Genomic DNA, 19,097 nt, shown 5'->3' with positions numbered 1-19,097 from the left:
AACGGACGACGATTTTGTCTGCGTTTTGTCCATTTGGTTCGGCTCGGCGGACACCCATGTCCGCTTTCGCGTTTGGGTCGGCGCTTGCGCCCAACGCTGGTCAGACCCATTTTTGAGGTCGCGTGAAAAAAATACCGCAAATATCTTGAAAATAAAAAAACGTTAAGTAAACATTAATGCCGGCCACAAAGGCCGACCGCGGCACCACCGGCACTGGGATCCTCTTCGAATCCAAGTGACAGTCATGTGGCAGCGTGACGTCGGGGGTAGGCGGATGTGGTGCTCCCAGTGCCACTTCGCCTGGTGCACTGGGACGCTAACCCGCTGCCGAGACAGGCGGGGCGGGGGTGCGTGCGCGAAGGGCCATCGGGGGCCTTGCCCTTGTTTTTGTCGGAGAGGAAACCTATGGTGGCTAGGGTTGTCGCTGCTGGGGGGCAGCGGGTGGCTAGATGTGACGGGCGTCTGGAAGAGGATGAGGACGTCCCCCTCCCCCGCATGCTCGGATTAAAAAAGGTCACCCGCTGCCGCTGATGTCTGGCCCCCGGTCGACGGTCGGCGTTAATAAAGATGCCAGAGGTAGTTGACCGGCTGTCATGCGGGGACAAGGCGGACACCGAGGGTACGCGCGGCGCGTTCGTGCCAACGCATTCCGAGCTCAAATTTGTACTGAAAATGAGTCTGCACGGATGCCAAGCGGACGCATTTTAGAAATGGTAGCCCGTTGGACCATTACTTTTGTTCACAACAACCCAAATGGTCGGCGAAAGACGAAATGAATCACCGTGTTCGAGTTGCTCTAATTTCTGATCACAGCGGATGCGGCAAACACTATTAATGGGCGACACGACCATGCAAAATCGCTGTAACACTGGGCCACTCTGGACAGTGCATGCATGGTGGTCTGCATTGAGGCCACGACCCACGAACGGGGCCAAATTAATTGAGATGGTAATGGTTAGGCTCTATCGCTAGAGTTTTTTAAGGAACACGTGAAAGTGCTGAGAATAAAATAATGTGTGTTTGCTGGTTAGGTTGGATTGAGCCCTAGCTAAACTACATTATTATATCAAACTAACCGCAGAATATTCAAACTGGATGGTATAGTTGTGCGGCCACTGGCCACACATGTTTACTTTTGAAGTGATAAACATAAAAAATTGCCTCTAGGGTTTCCCTAGAGTCCACCTTTTCCTCCGACGGCGGCGTCCGAGTCCACCCAACTAATCTATCGTTTGGGTTAGCGATCGTGACGGGCGTCTCATATGCCAATCTCCTCGGGATCAAGAATGATGTGTTGCATGCCGGATCGGGAGGCCAAGGTCGACGGGGGCGGTAAGCAGGACGAGCAAGTAGGTGTAGGGTTTGGGGGAGGAGAGGTAGGTGATGGGGGTCAGCGTAAGGAGGCCAGGGCATCCGCCGGTACGACTGGGGATGGTTCTACAGAGATCGCCAGGGATGAGGTGGAAGATGTAGATCGGGAGGAGGAAGACCATGGATGGGATCAATTTGGTCATGATCCAGCGCTGGAAGACGTCTTGCGAGGAAGATGAGGATCTTGATCTGTCTGGGGAGGTAGAGGAGTTGATTAAGGAGGTTTGATGGCTGTGCTTGTTTAGGGTTCATATTATGAGGCCGTTTAGCCATGCGGCGTTACTGAATTCTATGAGGAACGCATGGGCTTGTGCCCAAGGAGTTACTTTTAATATCAAGGGGCCGAATCTGTTCTTGGCGCAGTGCCACTGCCTTAGAGATTGGAAGCGTGTCATGGAGGGAGGCCCTTGGCAATTTAGGAGGGATCCGGTGCTCATTGTGGAGTATGATGGTTTCACTAATGTTTCTGAATATGCACTAGACATGTATCCCATCTGGGCGAGGATCAAAGTGCTATCGGATGGTCTAACAAGGAAGAGGGAGCTAGATGAGAAAGTTGCCAAGAAGCTGGGTGGGCCGCCATTTACTGTGGTAGTTAACGAGGGGAGGATCAATCCCTCAAGTCACTTAAACGTGAGAGTATTTGTGAATGTGCAGAAACCTTTGGTGAGGTTCGTGCATATAACGCTCAAGGAGATGAAAAGATACCCAGTCACCTATGAGAAACTGCCGGATTTCTGTTACTTTTGTCGCTGCATGGGTCACGTGGTTGAGGAGTGTGGTGATGGGATCCATGACCCACCTGATTGTGATTGGGGGGACTGGTTGCATTGGGCAAATGAGCCGATCATGTCAGGAGGCGGTGGAGGCCGTGGAAGGGGTTGGTCGGCTGCGGGTCAGGGTTCGGGTGGGGCAAGAGGAGCTAGTAGAGGGGGTGGTAGAGGAGGCGGGGGTTTAGGAGGAAGAGGAGGAGTGGATAGGTGATACGTCTCCAACGTATCTATAATTTTTGATTGCTCCATGCTATATTATCTACTGTTTTGGACTATATTGGGCTTTATTTTCCACTTTTATATTATTTTTGGGACTAACCTATTAACCGGAGGCCCAGCCCAGAATTGCTGTTTTTTTTGCCTATTTTAGTATTTCAGAGAAACAGAATATCAAACGGAGTCCAAACAGAATGAAACCTTTGGGGAACGTGATTTTCACACCGAACGTGATCCAGGAGACTTGGACCCTACGCCAAGGCATCAGAGAGGCGGTCACGAGGGTGGGGGCGCGCCCCCCTGCCTCGTGGGCCCCTCGGTGCTCCACCGACGTACTCCTCCCTCCTATATATACCTACGTACCCCCAAACGATCAAAACAGGAGCCAAAAACCTAATTCCACCGCCGTAACTTTCTGTATCCACGAGATCCCATCTTGGGGCCTGTTCCGGAGCTCCGCCGGAGAGGGCCGTCATCACGGAGGGCTTCTACATCATCATAGCCTCTCCGATGAAGTGTGAGTAGTTTACCTCAGACCTTCGGGTCCATAGTTAGTAGCCAGATGGATTCTTCTCTCTTTTTGGATCTCAATACAAAGTTCTCCCCCTCTCTCGTGGAGATCTATTCGATGTAATCTTCTTTTTGCGGTGTGTTTGTTGAGACCGATGAATTGTGGGTTTATGATCAAGTCTATCTATGAATAATATTTGAATCTTCTCTGAATTCTTTTATGTATGATTGGTTATCTTTGCAAGTCTCTTCAAATTATCCGTTTGGTTTGGCCAACTAGATTGGTAGTTCTTGCCATGGGAGAAGTGCTTAGCTTTGGGTTTGATCTTGCGGTGTCCTTTCCCAGTGACAGAAGGGGCAACAAGGCACGTATTGCATCGTTGCCATCGAGGATAACAAGATGGGGTTTATTTCATATTGCATGAATTTATCTCTCTACATCATGTCATCTTGCTTAAGGCGTTATTCTGTTTTTAACTTAATACTCTAGATGCATGCTGGATAGCAGTCGATGAGTGGAGTAATAGTAGTAGGTGCAGAATCATTTCGGTCTATTTTGTCACGGACGTGATGCCTATATACATGATCATGCCTAGATATTCTCATAACTATGCTCAATTCTGTCAATTGCTCAACAGTAATTTGTTCACCCACCCTAGAATACTTATGCTCTTGAGAGAATCCACTAGTGAAACTATGGCCCCCGGGTCTATTCTCATCATATCAATCTCCATCACTTCAATCTTGCTTTTCTTTTTTACTTTGCCTTTACTTTTTTACTTTGCATCTCTATACCAAAAATACCAAAAATATTATATCTATCTGATCTCACTCTCGTAAGTGACCGTGAAGGGATTGACAACCCCTAATCGCGTTGGTTGCGAGTAGCTATCGTTTTGTGCAGGTACGAGGGACTTGAGCATGGCCTCCTACTGGATTGATACCTTGGTTCTCAAAAACTGAGGGAAAAACTTACGCTACTCTGCTGCATCATCCCTTCCTCTTCGGGGAAATCCAACGCAAGCTCAAGAGGTAGCAAGAAGGATTTCTGGCACCATTGCCGTGGAGTCTACGCAAAAGTCAACATACCAAGTACCCATCACAATCCCTATCTCTCGCATTACATTATTTGCCATTTGCCTCTCGTTTTCCTCTCCCCCACTTCACCCTTGCCGTTTTATTCACCCTCTCTATTTGCCTCTCTTTGCCCATTTCTTGTTTGCTCGTATGGTTGGAATAGTTGTTTATTTATTACTAAACAGAGAACCTAAGATCTATGGATCCTCATCCGCTTGCCAATGTTTTTAAGAGATCCAATTATGATGAACCAATTCCTAGTGATTTGGATGCACTAGATTATCTTTATAAGCTTTTGCCTGAAATCCGTAAATCTAAAAATTGTGATGAAGTGCTTCACGATAGATCTTTGAATAAAAAGCATGATTGCAATGATTTTATAATAAATTCTCTTGATGTCAATTGTGCTAATAATATGCAAAACCCTAAGCTTGGGGATGCTAGTTTTGCTATGTCCTCTACTTGTTGCAATGATCATGATTGGGGTGATTCTTCTTTTGATCTTGAAAATTTATTTAAACCCCATGATGAATATGAGATTTATTATAATGTTTGCAATAATATTAAAAGTGGGTTTGGAAAGCTCATGACTTTAGTTAAGGTTAATCCCACTATTTTGGAAGAGTGTCAACTTTGCATGCATGTGGATCGTGTTGAAAATATTTTATGTGATAGCTATTTTGTTGAATTCTATTATGATCCTACATATAATTATTATGAGAGAGGAAAATATGGTGGTAGAAATTTTCATGTTACTAAATTACCTCTCGTTATGTTGAGATTGCTATTGTTTCTTTCCGCTTCCTTGCATATGCTAGTTTTTGCTGGCCTTGATAATTTGTTTGCCTATAAGATGCCTATGCATAGGAAGTATGTTAGACTTAGATGTGTTTGTCACGTGTTTTATGATGCTCTCTTTGTGCTTCAATTCTTGTCTTTCATGTGAGCATCATTGAAATATTATGCCTAGCTATAAGGCTTTAAAGAAAAGCACTTGTTGGGAGACAACCCAATATTATTCCTTGCTGTTATTTAATAATTTATTTATTTAGCCTCTGTTTTGGTTGTGTTTTTTGTGTTTAATTAGTGTTTGTGCCAAGTAGAACCGTTGGAAAGACTTGGGGAAAGTCTTGTTGAACTTGCTGTAAAAAACAGAAACTTTAGCGCTCACGAGAACTGCTGTCATTTTTATTTGAAGAGTGTTATTTAGTTAATTCTTTTTGCAGATGATTAATAGATAAATTCCTCACGTCCATAAATTTATTTTAGAATTTTTGGGGTTCCAGATATTGCGCTATCTACAGATTACTACAGACTGTTCTGTTTTTGACAGATTCTGTTTTTCATGTGTTGTTTGCTTATTTTGATGAATCTATGGTTAGTAAAATAGTTTATAATCCATAGAGAAGTTGGAATACAGTAGGTTTAACACCAATATAAATAAAGAATGAGTTCATTATAGTACCTTGAAGTGGTTTTTTGTTTTCTTTCGCTAATGGAGCTCACGAGTTTTCTACTTTAAGTTTTGTGTTGTGAAGTTTTCAAGTTTTGGGTGAATTCTTTTGATGGATTATGGAACAAGGAGTGGCAAGAGACTAAGCTTGGGGATTCCCATGGCACCCCCAAGATAATCCAAGGACACCAAAAAGTCAAAGCTTGGGGATGCCCCGGAAGGCATCCCCTCTTTCATCCACTTCCATCGGTAATTTACTTGGAGCTATATTTCTATTCACCAACATGATATGTGTTTTGCTTGGAGCATCTTGTATTATTTGTGTATTTGTGTTTTAGTATGACACAATCATCCTTGATGTACACACCTTTTGAGAGAGCCATACATGAATTAAAATTTGATAGAATACTCTATGTGCTTCACTTATATCTTTTGAGCATTATAATTTTGCTCTATGTGCTTCAATTATATCTTTTGAGCTATGTAGTTTTGCTCTATGTGCTTCACTTATATCTTTTTGAGCTAAAGTAGTTTTTCTCTATGTGCTTAACTTATATCTTTTTGAGCTAAGTAGTTTTGCTCTATGTGCTTCACTTATATCTTTTGAGCGTTATAATTTTGCTCTATGTGCTTCACTTAGATCTTTTAGAGCACGGTGGTGGATTTGTTTTAAAGAAACTATTGATCTCTCATGCTTCACTTAAATTATTTTGAGAGTCTCTTAATAGCATGGTAATTTGCTTAATAATAATATGCTTGGTATTCAAGATTTGTGAAACTTTCTTTTGAGTGTGTTGAGTACTAAGAAAAGTTTGATACTTGATAATTGTTTTGAGATATGGAGATGATAATATTAGAGTCATGCTAGTTGAGTAGTTGTGAATTTAAAGAATACTTGTGTTAAAGTTTGTGATTCCCGTAGCATGCACGTATGGTGAACCGTTATGTGATGAAGTCGGAGCATGATTTATTTGTTGATTGTCTTCCTTATGAGTGGCGGTCGGGGACGAGCGATGGTCTTTTCCTACCAATCTATCCCCCTAGGAGCATGCGCGTAATACTTTACTTTGATAACTTCTAGATTTTTGCAATAAGTATATGAGTTCTTTATGACTAATGTTGAGTCCATGGATTATACGCACTCTCACCCTTCCACCTTTGCTAGCCTCTCTAATACCGTGCACCTTTCGCCGGTATCATACACCTACCATATACCTTCCTCAAAACAGCCACCATACCTACCTATCATGGCATTTCCATAGCCATTCCGAGATATATTGCCATGCAACTTTCCACTGTTTCGTTTACCATGACACATTCATCATTGTCATATTGCATATCCCGGTACACCGCCGGAGGCATTCATAGAGTCATATTTTGTTCTAAGTATCGAGTTGTAATTGTTGAGTTGTAAGAAAAATAAAAGTGTGATGATCATCATTTTTAGAGCATTGTCCCAAGTGAGGAAAGAATGATGGAGACTATGATTCCCCATAAGTTGGGATGAGACTCCGGACGAAAAATAAATAAAAGAGGCCAAAGAAGACCAAATGAAAAGAGACCGATGAAAAAAATAAAAAAATGAGAGAAAAAGAGAGAAGGGACAATGTTACTATCCTTTTACCACACTTGTGCTTCAAAGTAGCACCATGATCTTCATAATAGAGAGTCTCTCATGTTATCACTTTCATATACTAGTGGGAATCTTTCATTATAGAACTTGGCTTGTATATTCCAATGATGGGCTTCCTCAAATTGCCCTAGGTCTTCATGAGCAAGCAAGTTGGATGCACACCCACTTAGTTTGTTTTTGAGCTTTCATATACTTATAGCTCTAGTGCATCCGTTGCATGGCAATCCCTACTCACTCACATTGATATCTATTGATGGGCATCTCCATGGCCCGTTGATACGCCTAGTTGATGTGAGACTATCTTCCCCTCGTTTTGTCTTCTCCATAACCACCATTCTATTCCACCTATAGTGCTATATCCATGGCTCACGCTCATGTATTGCGTGAAGATTGAAAAAGTTTTGAAAAAGTTAGAGTATGAAACAATTGCTTGGCTTGTCATCGGGGTTGTGCATGATTTAAATACTTTGTGTGGTGAAGATAGAGCATAGCCAGACTATATGATTTTGTAGGGATAACTTTCTTTGGCCATGATATTTTGAGAAGACATAATTGCTTTGTTAGTATGCTTGAAGTATTATTATTTTTATGTCAATATAAACATTTGTCTTGAATCTTTTGAATCTGAATATTCATATCACAATTAAGAAGATTTGCATTGAAATTATGCCAAGTAGCACTCCGCATCAAAAATTCTCTTTTTATCATTTACCTACTCGAGGACGAGCAGGAATTAAGCTTGGGGATGCCTGATAGTCTCCAACGTATCTATAATTTTTGATTGCTCCATGCTATATTATCTACTGTTTTGGACTATATTGGGCTTTATTTTCCACTTTTATATTATTTTTGGGACTAACCTATTAACCGGAGGCCCAACCCAGAATTGCTGTTTTTTTTGCCTATTTCAGTATTTCAGAGAAACAGAATATCAAACGGAGTCCAAACGGAATGAAACCTTCGGGGAACGTGATTTTCACACCGAACGTGATCCAGGAGACTTGGACCCTACGCCAAGGCATCAGAGAGGCGGTCACGAGGGTGGGGGCGCGCCCCCCTGCCTCGTGGGCCCCTCGGTGCTCCACCGACGTACTACTCCCTCCTATATATACCTACGTACCCCCAAACGATCAAAACAGGAGCCAAAAACCTAATTCCACCGCCGTAACTTTCTGTATCCACGAGATCCCATCTTGGGGCCTGTTCCGGAGCTCCGCCGGAGAGGGCCGTCATCACGGAGGGCTTCTACATCATCATAGCCTCTCCGATGAAGTGTGAGTAGTTTACCTCAGACCTTCGGGTCCATAGTTAGTAGCTAGATGGCTTCTTCTCTCTTTTTGGATCTCAATACAAAGTTCTCCCCCTCTCTCGTGGAGATCTATTCGATGTAATCTTCTTTTTGCGGTGTGTTTGTTGAGATCGATGAATTGTGGGTTTATGATCAAGTCTATCTATGAATAATATTTGAATCTTCTCTGAATTCTTTTATGTATGATTGGTTATCTTTGCAAGTCTCTTCAAATTATCCGTTTGGTTTGGCCAACTAGATTGGTAGTTCTTGCCATGGGAGAAGTGCTTAGCTTTGGGTTCGATCTTGCGGTGTCCTTTCCCAGTGACAGAAGGGGCAGCAAGGCACGTATTGCATCGTTGCCATCGAGGATAACAAGATGGGGTTTATTTCATATTGCATGAATTTATCTCTCTACATCATGTCATCTTGCTTAAGGCGTTATTCTGTTTTTAATTTAATACTCTAGATGCATGCTGGATAGCAGTCAATGAGTGGAGTAATAGTAGTAGGTGCAGAATCATTTCGGTCTACTTGTCACGGACGTGATGCCTATAGACATGATCATGCCTAGATATTCTCATAACTATGCTCAATTCTGTCAATTGCTCAACAGTAATTTGTTCACCCACCCTAGAATACTTATGCTCTTGAGAGAATCCACTAGTGAAACCTATGGCCCCCGGGTCTATTCTCATCATATCAATCTCCATCACTTTAATCTTGCTTTGCTTTTTTACTTTGCCTTTACTTTTTACTTTGCATCTCTATACCAAAAATATTATATCTATCTGATCTCACTCTCATAAGTGACCGTGAAGGGATTGACAACCCCTAATCGCGTTGGTTGTGAGTAGCTATCGTTTTGTGCAGGTACGAGGGGCTTGAGTGTGGCCTCCTACTGGATTGATACCTTGGTTCTCAAAAACTGAGGGAAATACTTACGCTACTCTGCTGCATCATCCCTTCCTCTTCAGGGAAATCCAACGCAAGCTCAAGAGGTAGCAATAGGCAGTCAGAGAAGAGGGGTGATGTTGGTCATATGGGGGTGAAGTTCTTGCTACCCCAGGTTCGGTAAATATTGGCGATGATGATGTTCGTTCGGCCCACAAGAGGCTTATGGGATCAGATGGTGTTGTAATGGTGCAAGGGCAACCAATGCCGAACCTTGCGGGTAGGGTACCGAGCACAATGCTTATGCTGGAGGGAGGAGGTGCAGCAGGGGTGAATGAAGCAACTCCTTCTTCTTCTACTCCTGGCAAGGTGCCCACTGTGAAGAGAAGGAAGCAGGGGGAAGAGGGTAATGAAGGGGACACAACTATGACAAATGAGGCGGCCTCCCTCGAGGAGGACCGCCGGGCGCAATGAATGTCCTAAGTTGGAACTGCCGGGGAGGGGGGAATTCCCGGACAGTTCGTGAGTTAGCGACTATCTCACGGTCGCATTCCCCCACAATGTTGTTCTCGTGTGAGACTAGACAAAAGGCTAAGAATATGAGGAGAATCCGAAACCGTATTAGACCGAAGGGTTTTTCGGAGTTGATAGTAATGGTATGAGCGGAGGTTTGGCCTTTTTCTGGCACGAATCTTATGAGGTGGAAATACTGGATAAGGAGGAATGGTACATTGACGCCCTAGTGCGTAAGCAAGAGGGTGCGGACAGATGGAGGATAACATGTGTAAATGGAGAACCGTGTGTTGAAAACAGGCATCTCATGTGGGAAAAACTTCAGTGTTTGAAGAATACAAGTGATCTTCCATGGCTCGTAGTGGGCAATTTTAACGAAGCTATGTGGGACTTTGAACATTTTTCTGCTACACCAAGGGGAGAACCACAGATGATCGCTTTTAGAGATGCTCTGGAAGTGTGTGAACTTGTAGATCTCGGTTTTGTTGGCGTGACATATACTTATGACAACAAAAGAGGGGGGGTCGAATAATGTATAAGTGCGGCTGGATAGGGCCGTAGTAACGAATACTTGGAGGAACATTTTTGCTTTTTCTTTGGTCCTCCACGTGCCTTCCCCATGCTCAGATCACGTGGTGCTGGTGTCGAAGGGCGTCGCTGATACAGGACCGATTGGTGGAAGGAGCCGACGATATGAAATGTTCTGGGAAAGGGATTCTACATTACCTGATGTTGTGAAAGAGGCATGGGAGGCGGTTGGTGCGGTCGAGAACCTAGCCCAGCTGCGAGTGGCGCTCTCCAAAACAATGGTGACCCTGTGTTCTTGGAGCAAGAAGTTCGGCAATGTTACACGTGAACTTGCTAAGTCGCGGTCCCAGTTGGAAGAATTGATGCACATGAATGCCTATAGCCACGACATCAGGAGGGTGACAGATAAGATGAATGAACTGCTCTATCAAGAGGAAATGATCTAGTTGCAAAGATCCAGAATAACTTGGTTGAAGGAAGGTAACCGAAACACTAAATATTTCCAGAGCAAGGCTGTATGGAGGGCAAGGAAGAATAAGATAAGAGAGTTGACTGATAGTATTGGTGTGGTTCATACAGATCTTGGAACCATGTGAAGGATGGAAAATGAATACTTCCAACATATATTTGCAGCCGACCCGTCTCTTGATGCTGCACCTATCCTAAATTTACTAGAATCCAAGGTAACAGAAGCGGATAATATCAAGCTTTGTGCACCCTTTTCTGACAAGGAGATTTCCGATGCGTTGTTCCAAATTGGCCCTCTCAAGGCACCAGGACCGGACGGTTTTCCGGCCAGGTTTTTTCAGCGAAATTGGGGCACTCTCAAGGAGGGTGTCTTGGCAGCAGTAAGGGAGTTTTTTCGCACTAATATTATGCCTGAAGGGGTAAACTCAACATCCAATGTGCTCATTACAAAAATGTCCAATCCTTCCAAGATAACTGATTATAGGCCTATAAGTCTTTGTAATGTCATTTATAAGGTTATTTCAAAGTGTATGGTAAACAGGTTGCGACCTCTCTTGGATGACCTTGTTTCTCAGGAGCAGAGTGCCTTCATACCTGGGAGAATGATTACTGATAACGCTCTTGTCACCTTCGAGTGTATTCACTACATCAAGCAGGAGAAGGACCCGACAAAGAGTTTTTGTGCGTATAAGTTGGATCTATCCAAGGCTTATGATAGAGTGGATTGGGTCTTCTTGAGGTAGGTGATGCAAAAGATGTGTTTCTCTCAGCGATGGGTGGACTGGATAATGGCTTGTGTCACGTCGGTGAGATATTCTGTCAAATTCAATGGAACCCTCTTGGATTCATTTGTGCCGTCGTGTGGTCTTCGGTAAGGTGACCCTCTTTCACCGTTCCTATTTCTGTTTGTGGCGGATGGATTGTCAGCAATTTTAAAGAATAAGGTGTTGTTGAGGGAAATTACACCGGCGAGAGTTTGTAGGAGAGCCCCGGGCATATGACACTTGTTGTTTGGCGATGACACGTTGCTATTTTTTGAGGCATCTAGAACCCAGACAGAAAGGGTGAAAGATGCTCTAGACCTTTATGGGAGTGCTACAGGTCAAAGTCTCAATTATACTAAATGCTCTATGTTCTTTGGGGAGGCTTGTCCGAATACAGTGAAAGAGGAAGTGTGGGACGCACTACAGGTCACTTCTCTTCTCTTCGAGGAAAAGTACTTAGGGCTGCCCACTCCGGAAGGCCGTATGTCCAAAGGCCATTTTCAGAATCTTCAAACTAGCCTCACAAAGCGGTTGATCCAGTGGGGGGATGGACTCTTGGCTCAGCCGGGCAGAGAAGTGTTGATCAAGAGCGTTGCTCAAGCCTTGCCCACGTACATTATGGGTATTTTTAAACTCCCGTTCTCAGTGTGCGATGATCTTACACAGATGGTAAGGAACTTTTATTGGGGTTCGGCAGAAGGTAAACAGAAGGTAGATTGGAGAGGGTGGGATCATTTGTTGCAACCGAAAGATAGAGGAGGTTTGGGGTTCCGTGATTTCAGAATGTTTAATCAAGCTCTCTTGGCTCGCCAGGCCTGGAGATTGTTAACCAAACCGGAAAGTTTATGTGCCCAAGTTCTTAAGGCAAGGTACTATCTGAATGGTAGGTTGGAAGACACTGTGTTTGTAGGAAACGCTTCTTCGTCGTGGCAAGCTATTTGTCATGGGCTGGAGTTGTTGAAAAAGGGGCTGGTGTGGAGGGTGGGGAATGGGAGAAGCATTCGTGTGTGGCGTGAGAACTGGATACCTAGACCCTTCTCCTACAAGCCAATCTCCCCCCCAAGGAAGGTGCCGTATTCGCTTTGTCTCTAACTTGCTAAATGATAATGGCTCTTGGAACTATGGGCTTCTTTCTAGGTATTTTCTGGCAGCCGATGTGCATGAAATATTGAAGATCCGAGCTTCTCCCAGGCTGGTTGAGGATGTTTTGGCTTGGGGACCGGAGAAGAGGGGTATTTTCTCTGTGAAATCTGCTTATTCGTTGGCGTTTGATCTTGAACATCATGAAGCAGCAGCCTCATCGAGCTCTTCCCAGTCTGGAAGTAGAGCTTGCTGGAGCTTTATATGGAAGGTTGGGCTCCTCCTACAGTTCGGACCTTTGTGTGGCATCTAGCAACTGATTCTCTCCCAACTTGGCAGAGGAAACACCGAATTTGTCTTGAAATAGTGAGCATTTGTCCGGTTTGCGGGGTTGAAGAAGAAGACAACTACCACCCATTCATTAGATGCCAACTTGCTCGTGACCTATATCTAGCCATGGCGAAAGTGTGGCAACTTCCAGACTTACATACGATATTGAATAATGGCAAGGAGTGGTTGCTGCATGTCCTGTCTCCTCTGAATGAGGTTGGTCGGTTGATGGTGCTGCTGATTTTTTGGAGGAGTTGGTTCGTCAGAAATGAGTTGGTTCATAATAAGCCGGCCCCGTCTATGGAAGCTTCTATTCGTTTCTTTCGATCCTATCTGGATTCCCTCGTTGGCATCAAACTAAATACTGAAGCGGACCCAACAAAAGGCAAAACTTGTATCGTCTATTATATGCCGGCACCGGCAAGGCACGCTCATGTACCGAAGACAGAGGGTTGGAAACCTCCATCGTCTGGTTGGTTGAAGTTGAATACGGATGGCTCGTTTGAGTCTTCAGAGAGGGCAGGAGCCGGAATGATTCTGCGAGATCACCGCGGTTCTATTAACTTCTCAGCATGTCGAGCACTGTTCTCTTGTAGGGATGCATTGGAAGCCGAACTTTGCGCATGCATGGAGGGGCTTTAACTTGCCATTCAACGCACTGAGCAGCCGGTAACTATGGAGCTGGACTCTCTGGAAGCAGTAACATTGATTTCAAGCGCGGACGTTGATCGGTCGGTGTATGCTTCCATGGTGCAGGAGATCAAGCACTTAAGGTCCCTTAGACAAACTTGTATTACTCATGTTTCCAGATTTCATAATAGGGCTAGTGATTGCTTAGCTCGTTTTGCTCTATCCCAAGGTAGAACTATGACTTGGTTGGGGTCAGGCCCAGATGAGGTGGTGCGGATTGTCGCTGATGAGTGTAACGACAGTATAATTAAGTAATACAAGCTGTTTTCCCGCAAAAAAATTAAAAAATTGCTGCAATAATGGAGGAAAGTCCAGAGAAAAAATTGAAGCTAGAGACGAACACTATAAAGCATCTTTTTTCAGGGAAAAATAATGATGTATTTTATCTATGTTGTAATTTTTAGTTTTATCAACGACTTTTGTTGTTTATATGTTTATTTCAATGTCTTTGTTCTGATGTGTTCTATTTCAACAAGCAATAACCATTTGTTCCCCGCAAAATAAAAGAAGCAACAACTACTCCCTCCGTTCCTAAATATAAGTCTTTTTAGATATTCCAATACAAACTACATATGAATGTATATAGACATATTTTGGAATGTAGATTCACTCATTTTGCTTTGTATGTAGTCCGCACTGAAATCTCTAAAAGACTTATATTTAGGAACGGAGGGAGTATTTGCTAAAAAAATGTTTCACCAATGGTAAACACACCCTCTACATTAATTCGTTGAACGGAATATATTATGCATGGTCCAAATAGCAAGCTAGCAGGCCATGGCATAACATTCTTGTGCATTATATTTACTATTATGAGAATAAAAACATTTTGCTCCCCCAAGTATTTTGAAATTCTAAGATTCGTTCTCAAACCTATATTTGATATTTTGTTTACCAAATTTCCAAAATCTGTGTAGATTTGGTCGTCCTTTGCCTTGCTAAACCATTTTAGACCATGACATTTCAGAGAAAAATCAGAAATTATATGAAAAGCAAAAAAACCATGAAAATTACTAAATTTTTAGGAAAATGCATATAATTCAAAAATATATAACAGGAAAACATATATTTTGATAATAATTCAAAATGGTCCGTGTTAGATGTTTGTTTTTGTTTGATTCCTAATATTCCCGTAAATTTCATTCGATAACATTCTAAATTTCATAAAACAAACTGGTATCCAGCCTTTTCTTTTTGGTAAACAACAGAAAGAGAGGGGTGATGTTTGTCCGAGGAGAAACAACATTCATGTCAACTACGAGGTATATATGGTGAATTTGTAAATCTTAAAATGTGTCGGTTCGGTCTCTCGAGAGTGCTCATTGAGATAGGGTGTGTGCATGTATTGTATACGAGCATCTTGATTTGCATGTGTTTCTTAAAAAATGATTTTCCCTTTTTATATTTTGATTGTATCAGTCGTACATGTGTGTCTCATGTTGTTACATAAACTATTACAAATTTATAGTATCACTTTGATGCTTCATTGTACTCCCTCCATTTCAAAATAATTGTGTTTATAATTTTGTAAATAAGTTAGTGGTTGATAATTTTTTTCTCAATATCAGAGGGGCGAAAGTACCTGTCAGATAATAATTATTATAGACGTGACGTGAAACTCGTTTGAAATATCCTCCTTCACACACACACAGTCGCGCCAACTAAAAGCTAAGGTGCATATATGTAAACAATCAAAGGTGCGTACGTATTGTATAGTTAATTCAGTAGTGGATGAAGCGAGTACCTAACGCATTATTTTTTTGACGATTCTTCCCAACTTGGCCACCGATACCCGATCAATTGTTGCGTGTTGGTATCTAATTAGAACCATGCGTTTAACGGCGTCCTTGTGACTTATGGAGACTGAACGGAACGGTGAAATAATGACAGATCAGCATTAACCGGAGATAATTACTGTGCATCTAACGGTGTCCTTCCAGTGGAGAAAGAACTTCGCAACAAGGTGAGCAACGCGCGCCCATCATGCACGACAACGAAGGAAGGCGAGCTGAGGCGTGAGGGAGAAATGGAAGCATGCATATCAAGAGCGAGGAGTCGGTCACCTGTCGGCGTCGACGGTGCAGTCGGGCGTCCGGGCGGAGCAGTCCGGCCCTTCGAAGCAGGTGTTGCACTCGCACCCGGGCCGCCCGTCCTCGCCGACGATGCCATCCAGAAACACGCGGCCGTGGCCGGAGCATCCAGCTTTGGCCACGGACTCGGCCTCCCTGGCCGCCCGTAGCGCCCAGCTCAGCGCGCCGCCGCCGCCGCCGCCGTTGTTGGCCTTGCTGAGAAGTGGGGACGGCGCCGGCGGGGCGGAGAGGAAGTGGTGCACGAGGAAGAGGGCGTTGAGGAGCAGCGATGAGTAGAGGGGGACATGGAGCCCGAGCCGTGCAGCTGTTGGAAAGGCGGACTCCATTGTTTTGTTTGGCTGTGTTCCAGCCGGGACCCGGGGTGACAGGCAGGTTTATAGCGTGCGCGCCCGTGGGGCGTGTGGCCCAGCTTTAATATGGGCTTGATTTTCACCCCCTCCCTCATTTTCTCAATAATTTTAAGTAGTTCAGTACCCAACGCCTTCTTAAGTATTTTCAGATTCAGATTTGATATCGAGGTAGGTAAGCGACTAAGCGCCCCTACCATTTCTAGGCCTAATGTGTAAGCAGTCAACGACTTATATTTTCAGATTCAGATCTGCTATGAAGCTAGCTAAGCGCTTCTGTTATTTCTAAAGACTTGACTCATATGTATGCAGTCAACAGGATTTGTTATAGGCATGCACATAATTTCGGATTCAGATCTGGTATAAAGCTAGCTAAGGCAACTCCAACGCGGACCCCCAAAACGACACGATAGCTGATGCGGAAGTCAGCCATCTAACCATGCTTACATATAATTTCAAAACAAATCTAAATAATAATAATTTTTTATTGGAGATGTTGATAGTTTTCTTCAATATACTTCTACGGATGAGGTAACGCAAATGTTCACGTGAGACTCAATCGTGCTTGTGCGGACGAGGCATGGAAGGAGTTGTTTCCTTTTGCTCGAGTGTTGCTTCTTGCATCATCATGCTCAAATCACCTACCCGTTCTAGTGCAATTGGTTCCTGAAGTAAATAACCAGCGACGTCGGGCTTGCCCTCGGTATGAAATAATGTGGGAGAGAGATCCCTCACTCCCGGAGGTGGTAGCACATGTGTGGGCAACTAAACATCCACATGGTGACCTGGGTACTGTTGCGCCGTCCTTAAAGGAGTTGATGTATGATCGAAAAGAATGGACCAGGAACAAGTTTGGTAATGTGTTGAAAGAGATCGAGAAATTAAGGGGTGAGTTGGACGTGCTTCAAAAGGGGAGTGCTGACCATGCAACTATCCGTAATAAAATGTTTCAACTTGATGAGCTCCTTTATCGGGAGGAGATGATGTAGCTTCAATGTTCCCGTGTGACTTGGTTGAAGGAGGGTGAGAGGAACACAAAGTGAAGGAAATATGCCTTAGAGGCAATAATAAAGTTATTGTTTATTTCCTTATTTCATGATAAATGTTTATTATTCATGATAGAATTGTATTAACCGGAAATATAATACATGTGTGAATACATAGACAAACATAGTGTCACTAGTATGCCTCTACTTGACTAGCTCGTTAACCAAAGATGGTTAAGTTTCCTAACCATAGACATGAGTTGTCATTTGATTAACGGGATCACATCATTAGGAGAATGATATGATTGACTTGACGCATTCCGTTAGCTTAGCACTGGATCGTTTAGTATGTTGCTATTGCTTTCTTCATGACTTATACATGTTCCTATGACTATGAGATTATGCAACTCCCGTTTACCGGAGGAACAATTTGTGTGCTACCAAACGTCACAACGTAACTGGATGATTATAAAGATACTCTACAGGTGTCTCCGAAGGTACTTGTTGAGTTGGCGTATTTCGAGATTAGGATTTGTCACTCCGATCGTCGGAGAGGTATCTCTGGGCCCACTCGGTAATGCACATCACTATAAGCTTTGCAAGCATTGTAACTAATGAGTTAGTTACGGGATGATGTATTACGGAACGAGTAAAGAGACATGCCGGTAACGAGATTGAACTAGGTATTGAGATACCGACGATCGAATCTCGGGCAAGTAACATACCGATGACAAAGGGAACAACGTATGTTGTTACGCGGTTTGACCGATAAAGATCTTCATAGAATATGTAGGAGCCAATATGGGCATCCAGGTTCCGCTATTGGTTATTGACCAGAGAAAGTGTCTCGGTCATGTCTACATAGTTCTCGAACCCGTAGGGTCCGCATGCTTAACATTCGTTGACGATATAGTATTTATGAGTTATGTATGTTGGTAACCGAACATTGTTCGGAGTTTCGGATAAAATCACGGACATGACGAGGAACTCCGGAATGGTCCGGAGATAAAGTTTGATATATAGGATAATAGTGTTTGGTCTCCAGAAGGGTTCCGGAATTCACCGAAAGGGGTTCCGGATGTTTCCCGAAATGTTTGGGTACGAGAACACTTTATTTGGGCCAAAGGGGAAAGCCCACAAGGTTTTTGGAAAGCGCAAAAGGAAGTTTTGCGGAGTCCAGGGTCCCTGGCGTCTGGGTCCAGACGCCGGGAACCCTGGCGTCTGGCCCTGGAGTCCGAGAAGGACTCCTGCCTTTCGGGTGAAACCGACTTTGTGAAGGCTTTTACTCCAAGTTTGGACCCGAAGGCTCAACATATAAATAGAGGGGTAGAGTTAGCACCCAAGACACATCAAGAAAGACCAAGCCGTGTGCCGGCAACCCCGTCCTCTCTAGTTTATCCTCCGTCATAGTTTTTGTAGTACTTAGGCGAAGCCCTGCGGAGATTGTTCTTCACCAACATCGTCACCACGCCGTCGTGCTGCCGGAACTCATCTACTACTTCACCCCTCTTACTGGATCGAGAAGGCGAGGACGTCATCGAGCTGAACGTGTCACTACTAGGAAAAGGGCTATAGATGGAATTGACACTAATGACGCACCAGACATGTGATGCGCCATTACTATATACTAATGGCGCACCATCTGTTCGTGCGCCATTAGTATGGAAGACACTAGTGGCGCACCAGGCACACGGTGCGCCACTAGTAACAAAATGTTTTTTTTTTCATTTTTTCAAACATACTAATGGCGCATCCGGGCAGAGTGCGCCATTAGTAGTTAGAACTACTAATGGCGCACCAGCCATAGAGTGCGCCACTACTTTATTTTTTTTACTTTTTTGCAAAACTACTAATGGCGCACCGTTGCATAGTGCGCCATTACTAGTTTAAACTAGTAATTGCGCACTGTGCCACGGTGCGCCATTAGTATAAAAATTATTTTTTTGTACTTTTTTGCAAAACTACTAATGGTGCATGTCTGTGTGGTGCGCCATTAGTATGTTGGGTTACTAATGGCGCATGTCTCTGTGGTGCGCCATTAGCACCCCCTACACCTTCCCCCCGCTCCACCGCCGCCGACGACCCC

The 19,097-nt window shown here is 43.8% G+C and overlaps 1 protein-coding gene across 1 annotated transcript in view; it reads right to left on the bottom strand.

Annotated features, from left to right (window-relative positions):
- Nucleotides 1–16,044, bottom strand: part of LOC119268610 (alliin lyase 1-like) — a 34,584-nt gene extending 18,540 nt beyond the window's left edge. Inside the window, exon 1 of the mRNA XM_037550275.1 lies at nucleotides 15,652–16,044. Within this exon, the coding sequence (XP_037406172.1) occupies nucleotides 15,652–16,004 (353 nt within the window). The 5' untranslated portion in view covers nucleotides 16,005–16,044. The remainder of the gene's footprint in view (nucleotides 1–15,651) is intronic.
- Between the last annotated feature and the right edge of the window lie 3,053 nt (nucleotides 16,045–19,097).

The sequence above is a fragment of the Triticum dicoccoides genome, chromosome 3A (assembly GCF_002162155.2).
Source record: "Triticum dicoccoides isolate Atlit2015 ecotype Zavitan chromosome 3A, WEW_v2.0, whole genome shotgun sequence".
In the NCBI taxonomy this organism is placed as follows: Eukaryota; Viridiplantae; Streptophyta; class Magnoliopsida; order Poales; family Poaceae; genus Triticum; species Triticum dicoccoides.
Note: the sequence above shows the minus strand (reverse complement) of the source record. Positions and strands in the feature narration are given on the sequence as shown.